The 8,733-nt window shown below is 40.4% G+C and overlaps 1 protein-coding gene across 3 annotated transcripts in view; it reads left to right on the top strand.

Annotated features, from left to right (window-relative positions):
* The first annotated feature begins 780 nt into the window (after positions 1 to 780).
* Positions 781 to 8,733, top strand: part of OCIAD2 (OCIA domain containing 2) — a 13,916-nt gene continuing 5,963 nt past the window's right edge. For 2 of the 3 annotated variants that reach the window (XM_031055311.1, XM_031055314.1), the window contains exons 1-5: positions 781 to 1,028; positions 3,002 to 3,131; positions 5,489 to 5,579; positions 6,380 to 6,433; positions 8,226 to 8,273. In XM_031055311.1, coding sequence (XP_030911171.1) covers positions 3,072 to 3,131; positions 5,489 to 5,579; positions 6,380 to 6,433; positions 8,226 to 8,273 — 253 coding nt within the window. In that variant the 5' untranslated portion in view covers positions 781 to 1,028; positions 3,002 to 3,071. The remainder of the gene's footprint in view (positions 1,029 to 3,001; positions 3,132 to 5,488; positions 5,580 to 6,379; positions 6,434 to 8,225; positions 8,274 to 8,733) is intronic. The other variant, XM_031055317.1, reaches the window with a different exon arrangement.

Below are 8,733 nucleotides of genomic sequence, written 5' to 3'. Positions count from 1 at the left end.
GGCCTGTGCTGCCGCAGCCCGACGGTGCTGTCGCCCGTTAGTTCGGGAAGCGCACTGAGGTGCTTGAGCGTGTCCAGAGAAGGGCAACGGAGCTGCTGAAGGGTCTGGGGTTAAAGTCCTGCTAGGAGCGGCTGAGAGAGCTGGGGGAGTTTGACCTGGGGAAAAGGATGCTCGGGGAGACCTTATTGCCCTCTATAAGCCCCTGGAAGGAGGCTGTAGCCAGGGGAGGATTGGTCTCTTCTCCCAGACGACAAGAGGACGTAGCTTCCAGCTGTGCCAGAGGAGGACATTAGGAAGAATTTCTTCACAATAAGGGTGATTAGACATTGGAATGGATGCGACAGTGCCATGGTTCAGTTGAAAAGGTGGTGTTTGGTCATAGGTTGGACTCGATGATCTTGGAGGCCTTTTCCAGCTTAATCGGTTCTGTGATTGTAGGACAGAAATCCTCAGTGCTGGCCAGGCGTGCACTGTCCTGGGTGTGGGCACTGAGCAGGGCTGAGCAGGCGTGGGGCATTCCCCGTGCTCTCAGGTTGTTGGTAGGGTCCTTTTCATTGACTACCTAGTGCAGCTACTCTGTAGACTCACCTTCGTTTTAAACTCAGGCTCTTATTTCAGAGAACCAGTTGCAGATAGGTGTGAAACATCATGTTGAGGCTTGTAATCTTCCTCACGATGATCCTTGAAGCACCTCTCTGAAATCTTTGATGAGTGGTGCCTGCCCTGGGCGTCATAGCCCGCTGCATGGACCAGTTAATACAAGCAATTTTGGCTCCCTGCTTTCTGCCCTGAAATTCTAGCCCTAGAAATTATGGGGTTATTATTCCTATTCAGAAGGAGGCTTTTTATTGAAAGCACAGTGTATGAAGTGGACAACTCTCATATTTGAAAAACTTAGCTATCTTCTTGCATACTGCTTCTTTGTTATCCCATTAGAGGTATTCAAACTGTGAGATATTTTCAGGAGCCTAAAATTAGCATTTTCTTCTGAAAATGAAGAAATTATCCAGAACGTTTCTTGTAAAAGAGTAAGTTTTTTGACTATTTGATCCTTGCAAACCACATCGATTTAATCTTGTATTATATAGGTATTTCATTTCAACAGAATAATATAACTGGGAAATTCTTCCCAGAATATACACTTAATTGTTGCACTGAGAATTACGTGTAAGGTTGAGAAAACAGCAATGAGTATTGCAGAAAATTACAAGAAATTACATTTCTCCAGTGAGCTAATGGGAATATAGTTATTTTTTGGGATAACAGTAGTCTTTCCAAGACACGGGTGCTTGAAATATTAGAACATTTTGACATTCCTCAGATAGGAGATAGCTTGTCTGCTAGGTATGAATATTAATAAGTCAGTTACATAATATTTTGATGACATCAACTCTGTCTCTTTGTTTCATTCTTGCCAGTTTAGCCCTCAGCTTTCATCCCATGTGGGAGATGTACCATGAGGCTGCTTAAAGGGCTAAATATTTTTGGGATTCTTCATTATGTTGAAGCAGTAGCATAGCTGAATATCTTATAATTCAGGAGAAATGTGTGCTTAGGCCAATATAGGAGGCCCATGGCAAACTGCAAATAGCTGTAATCTTTATTTATACCGGCTCTTTTCCCTTCATTTTATTTTTTTTCCTCCTGTGACTCAGCTGTTTTATTATCATGGAAAAGACAAGCGCTGTAAATCTGTTGCAGCATTTAGAAACTGTTTCCAGTGATTATTTTATGCAGCCGTCTGCACAAGTAGGCTTTCTGAGCAGATAAGAATAAAAAAGCAGATAAGAAAAGAAAATTTGATTCATTTTTGATTGACACAAACATCTTTAAATTTTTATGTGTCTTTCTTATATTTTATGCCATTTTTTTTGCATTAAGTGACAAGAGACTGATGAAAATTAAATTGCTCTCAGATTGAGGACGATGGTGTAGAGCTGTGAGCTTTCCTCATAGAATGTGGGTTTTCAAACTTATGGTTTTTCAAAGACACAGTGATCATTGTCATTTTTGTGTCTGAGAATAAAGTGCAGGTTGATGTGAATTCAATGCTTTATTCAAGTTTTTTTTTACCAAGGGGATAGAAGGTTGTGTTGCTCCTATTGCTTAAAAAAGCTTTCCTGTCTGAATATCTAGTGTATATGAAGCAGATGTTGCTTGAACTTCATAGCTGTGTAACTGACCCCAAAATAAGTGCAGGAAGTTGTTTATATGGTAATATTATGAATGCCAAAAAAATTTTGATCAGTAAATTGTTGCATATCTTTTCTATTTAACTCTGCCCTTTGCAGTCACTTTAGCCTTGCTCAGTGCCGCCATTGTCAGAAGGTACTTTCAGAAAAGGAGAAATGCCTTCTATGTTAATAAAGTGCCAGAGCATGCAGTTAGGTAAAAACCACAATTTAGATTATTTGAAGTGCCCTACAAATAAATGAGTTTCCTTCTCGCTTTTCCCTAGCAGCATAGCTCTCAAGCATGGAAGATTGCAACTCTAAAACTCTTTGGAATCTATTTATTCTTTTGTGTTTTTTTTTTTTTAAGGATGTTTGTAACTGAATTGGGTTTTTGGAGACACAGATGTGGTTTGTGATAGTCTTGCTTGGGGGGTCCCATGGAATGCAGGCTTCAGATGATGGCAGTGAGGATAGAAGTAGTGCAATAATTCTGGACAGCACACTAAAGAGGCTGTTTCTTGGACCTGCAATACATTAAAAAATTAGAAAGGTTTTCAATTACTTGGTCATATTTATTTTCATTTCTTTTTGATTGAGAATACTATACTAGGTCACGATTCAACATTTAATTTACTGACTTACCTGTTTAAGTTATTCACAACTCTGTGTTGCTGGTAAGTGATAAACTGTGCTGTAAATTGTATATCAGGATGCTCTGTGCTGTAAAAAATGCACTCCTTTCAACCTGGTCATTTTTCTTTCTAGATGAACATTGGACTTACAAATATCAGTATGATATCTTGACTTTTTACCTTTGTACCTTGCAGAAGGAGAAGTAGCCAAGCATAAAACGCTTCTGCTGAACAAGAGCAGTAGCAGACTACAAGGAAAGAGACAATGTCTTCTGAAACAGGTCAACAGGGAAGTCAGACACCTCCAATAAAGCAACCTGGATGGGTAAGCTGGGTTTCCTCCCTTTTATTTCGATGCTATTGCTAATGAATAACAGATTTTGCGTCAGTTGCTCTTATTGAAGAGAGAAATAGGTGTCTGTTAGCTTAAGCATATAGATGAAGAGAGGAAAGAACGGTGTGTTATTTTTCCTGGTTCACTGTGCTCAGAGGGCTGGGAATTGTGAATCTTGAGGCTCTGATTTATGCCCTGAGTTATAAGCTGGCATAGCCGTGGTGTCTGAGTACAAGTCCAGTACAGTCTGTCCCCAGCGAGCTCTGCGTGCATATGTTCAGAAGGGGAGAAGGGAACAGGACAACACAAGAATCTGGTCTACAGCTCTACAGAAGATAGACATTCCCCTCTGATGGAGACATCAAGGAATTTAAATGTGATATGACTTTTTGCTAACCAGTCACTACCAGAGGGCAGCAATACTGGGCTGATCTGCGAGGAAGAGGCACAAGTGACAGCAGGGTGGCGGGGGATAGGGCCTCAGGTACGGGGAGCACAGTATTACAGTACCCAAAAAGAGGAGGAGAGCAGATCCAATGATGATAACCAGGATCAGCCTACAGTCAGTTCAGTGATTGCCAGGCAAGTCTGATGCTAAGCTGGGTGATCAGTTAGCAAGGCAGGGTAAGGATCTCCATGGTATAGCTACAGCACAGTTAAGGCAAGGGGCTGAGCTTATATACAGCTCTGAGCTGAAGGGCAGAGGCCCTGGGCAAAGCTTCCTGCTGCTTTCTCTGAGCTTTTCTGTTTTCTCAGCAGTCTAACTCAGTGTTACTCAACTGTGCCATGGAGAGCTGACTCTGAGCCCAAGCAAGTAAACAGCTGTCAGGGTGTGTATGGGGGCAGAAGAGTTGCAAAACCTGTTGGTGCACTTGGGACTCTGACATGCATTTCCTTATCTTTCAGGCAGCCTGTTTGTATTTTACTGTATTTCCTATGACCTTGCTCTGAAACCAGTTTGAAACGGTCCTCTATGATCTGGAGTGAAGCCAATTCTGTATTGTTTGCCTAGCTCCACCATTAACTTTTGTGGGAGAAGTGCTTGAAGAGGGGCTGAGATATTAATTACCTGTAATGTGAAATGTGTGGCTATGGCCAGTAAATGCATTTCCTTATTATGGCTATAAAATCATGCATAAAAGGAGTCAGGCATAAAAGGAGATTGAATCCTGTAATAGATGAATGTACTCTTTTTTCCAAGGCATTGCTTCTTCTGTGATGTCTGGTTTTTCTTTCAAGAATGTGTATGTTTGAAGATGATGTGTTTTTACAGAAAAATGTTAAAATTTCAATTAATTTTAACGTAATTACAACTCCTTTCCCTTGGCTTTTCTTGCTGAGCACAATGTCATGGTATGGAATTGGAATATGCTTTGGATCAGCTGGGATCAGCTGTCCCAGCTTTGTCCCCCCCCAAATTCTTCTACATCCCCAGCCGATTTGCTGGTGGGGCAGCCTGAGAAACAGAACAGGCCTTGACTCTGTGTAGGGTCTACTCAGCAGTAGTTAAATATCCCTGTATTGTAAAGACTGGTTTGGTCATAAATCCACAACCTAGCACCACACTGGTTACTATGGAGAAAATAAACTCTCATCCATTCAAAACCAGTACAACCATTTATCTCAGATGGCTGATAACAACATGTCAAATGCTAACACTGAGTCTTTTCTTAAAGAAAGAAAAATAATCCTCATGTTTACAAGCCAATACCCTGGATAGAATGCAAGGGAGAATACTGTCACTTTTTCCTCACAATCACAATGGGTGAAAAAAGAGCTACCTTCAAGAAGTCTGCTGCTGGCCTGATTTGTACTAGGGTGAAGCCAGTATTATTGAGTTCAGTTAATGCCATGGATATATTTAAATTGCTCAGAGAGAAAGTTCTACTAGTGGGGAGTCCGGCAGAATTTATGTTGACCCTCTTCTAAATACTTGCAAAATCTGCTCTTATTGAACTTCAGTTGACTTCTGTACAGAGCAGAACTTGATTTTTGAAAACTGCCACTCTGCCTTTATTTCCTGTCATTTCTTTCTGGGAGACATAATGTAGCTCATGAGAATGAAATGACTAACAGATAAAAAACAATATGCTTCTGGGGTAAGCAGCAGCTGAGCTATTTTAGGAAAGTAAAGACCAACAAGATGGATTGTTTAAACTTAAAATCTATGTAGTTGTTTCTGTATTGGGGTATCACGATTTCATTACACTGCTAGCAGCAGAAAAAGGAATTTTGCTTGGAGGTTTTTGTATTTTATTTGTTTTTAAATAATTTATCTTCTTTAATTGATTCATTTTTTTTTCCTGTGACATTAAATTCAGTAAACTAATCCATGTTTATGCTTTCAGCCAATGCTATTTTGTCCCATGTCCCAAATTCAAGACAGAGAGGTTGCAAGAATCATTAAAGAATGCAAACAGGAAAGTTTCTGGTACAGAGGTGAGTGATCCAAAATCATTCTTACCACACAGAATGACTTCTTGATGTATGTATGCAAAGCTGTCTGCAAAATGCTTTTTTGTTGGAACACTGTTGTGGGGTAACTCTGTCATGTTTAGCTTTGTATTCTTAAAGGTTTAATTGAATTATTTGCATAATTGTTGTAGGTAAAGGTGGTTGAATTGAGGTCTTGTTTAATCTGAACTTCAGCAGTTGTAGGGTTTGTTCTATTCTTGAAGTCCATTATAACAACCACCTTAGGAATGTTTTACTTTGTTACATACTTATCCTTGCCTTTGAATGGAAGGCAGGCATGGCTGTGTGTCTTTGATTTGGGAAATTCTTTGTATGTTAAGACAGCTAAAGATCAGTGCTTGGTGTTTTAGTATCCTTTACTTCCACCCTCTCAGTTTGTATCTAAATTACATATTTCCTGAATGGAGAAGATTGAAAAGGGCTTCAGCGTTTTATTGGAGTTGTTGTCATTACAAGTGTTGCAGTAGTTAGAGGAGATATTCAGATTGTGGAAACTATTATTTAATAAATATATATATATTGCATTAGCTCCAGATGTTACAGCATGGCTGATGTCTGGCACTGTGTGAGGACATCATGGCTTTGAAGAGAACGTAATCTGAATGAGCAGATGTAATAGGTGATTAAGACAGTAGGCAAAGTTAATGTTTAGAAATAATGTGTTTAACGTTAGAAACAGAAAACATTTAATGCATAGGAGAGTAGTTACCAAATATGTAGCAAATTTTGGCTGATACCAGCTACTCTCCTTTTCATTTTCACAGCTCTTCCTTTATCTCTTGGGAGCATGCTTGTCACCCAGGGGCTAATCTCAAAAGGTAAAGATAAAAAAATACATCATTAAAGTGCTGGTTTTCAAGATCAATATTCTTCTTGCTCATTACCATCATTACTATGGTGATTTGATTATTATGTATGCATTACCACAGTCATTCTTTTGCAAGAGCATGAACTGAAAAGAGAATTTGCAAATCCAAAGACTGGTGGCTGGATTTCGTCACCATGATCACCTGGAGTTGAGTAGAGCCTTCACTGGGGCAGCTCGTGGGGCAGAGCATTGTACAGCCTGAGCAGAGTGTCAGCACTGGGGACTGGAGCTCTCACTGTTCTGTTTGAAAATGCTGGCAATGCTTTGACACTGACCGTGTATCAATATGACTGCAGCTTTGGTGCAAAGGGACAAGGAGTACTGCCAAAGTGAGGAGACAGAGAGCTTTCTGTAGAGATGGCTCACGATCTGCAGGCTAACACAAAAGAAAATTGTGTTCTGTTTATGTGGTGGATGAACCCCCTTGCTGGGGCCTTGACTATGTATAAAGTTGAGGTTGGTGTTTTGGGGAGAGAGTGAGGGGCATCCACCCTGAAATCTGCTAAACTGTATCACAAGAGGCTGATGTGGGTATCCTACTCCATCCTTGACCTCTGAGCTTGTAGGGAGACACGGAGGGAAGGAGTAAGAGTGTGTCAGAGAAGGATTACACATTGGAGAAAGGGTGAGCAGTGATAGGAAGGGCACCGGGGCTGTCTCTGTAGTAACATGCCAGCCTCTGGCACCAGGTACTCTTCTCAGTTTCTGTTCATTGTACTTGGATGTTTCTGATCAGCTGTGAAGTAACAAATGCTCTTAGTAAATAACCATTACTGTGTGTCAACAGTTGGAGTGGCATGATTAGAAACAAACAACACTTTTGTTCCTCCCTTCCCCGAGAGACCCAGTATAAAATTGCATAGATCACAGTGGGCAAAAGTCCTTGTGCTTAGCATGGGCTGAATAATCCTCTGTCTAAATACTTTCTTCTGATGGCTGCACACAGTACCCTGCCTCTAGAAGATGCTGGAGCTTCTAAGCCTTATTATTACTGTCTGAATGCATGTAACAGTGCAACCAGTGTTTACTTCCCTTCCCTTTGCCATGGTAATCTTGCTGTGTGGAGCCCTCCTCCACAGCATGGCATTCCTCTGCCAGACACATAGTTCTCAAAGGAAAACTGGTTTCACCTCCTGAGATGACTGGATTTTGGTGGAAAAGCTAAAGATAATTTTTTGCTTTTCTTGTTTAGCACACTGTGTTCTCCTGTTAAAGGCGAAAATGTGTGATCTTTCCTCTGCAGAGGGGAAGGCTAGATACGAGTGGTACAATTTTAATTGATAGCCATGGAAAACTACCAAAGAGCAGTTTCATCCTACTTATCACAGCACAAGGAGCTGGACCCTGTGTAAGAGATTTAATTTTGTGTTTTATATGCAAGGTTGGTTTGTGTGAAACATAAGCCACCATCACTTCCTCTGCAGTGCTGCAGGTGTCACCAGTGGCAGACATGTTGGTTTACGCTGCTGCTTTCATGTTGGTTTACACTCTGAACTCCTGCCTGAGGAGAATCCTGCAAAGTCCAGATTCTCTTCCTCCTGTGACTGTAGAACTGCCCCAAAACACATGCACTAAGAACTAGTGGAATAGAAAGTGCTCTGATGTACTGAAATCTGAGTTAATGGACTTCATACCATCTTCACCTTAAGAAATGCAAAATCTGTAGGAAAATTAGTGCTGGTTTTGAGTGCTGCTGAGTTCCTCAAGTGAATAAGCTTTCTGACCATTTCCTTTTATTGTAGGCATTTTCTCAGCAAGTCCAAGATTTGGTCCATTCCCCAAGATGGCAAGTAAGTTGTACCCAATTCTAAAAGGAAAGAAAAGGTTCTTTACAGGCATATTGCCTGCATCTCTCTGAATTTCTTTCCAAAATCTTATTTTTTTTTGCAATTTATATGTTACCCCAGCAGATCAGGAAATCAGATTTCTGATGTGTTTAAAAATAAATGTATGAAATGAGATTCTTCTAATGTAAATATTTTCAGTAGCAGCTTATATTTATGTAATGCAGTCTCTCAAATTGGTATAAACTCTAGTCTCCACTTTGTTTTATAAATTATGTCAGCTCATTGTGCTTGGCAGATTGCACAATTTACGGTACCAAGAAGTCACAATACTATAATATATAAAATAGTATGGTCCTTTTCATGTGTTTGATTGATCTCAACTGTCTAATTCAGAACCATGGATTGATAAAGAAAACAGATAGAAGCACAGGAACTGTACTGGTACAGTGAGGTGGCTCGTAAA

The sequence above is a fragment of the Geospiza fortis genome, unplaced genomic scaffold, assembly GCF_000277835.1.
Source record: "Geospiza fortis unplaced genomic scaffold, GeoFor_1.0 scaffold40, whole genome shotgun sequence".
NCBI classification, from domain to species: domain Eukaryota; kingdom Metazoa; phylum Chordata; class Aves; order Passeriformes; family Thraupidae; genus Geospiza; species Geospiza fortis.
Note: the sequence above shows the minus strand (reverse complement) of the source record. Positions and strands in the feature narration are given on the sequence as shown.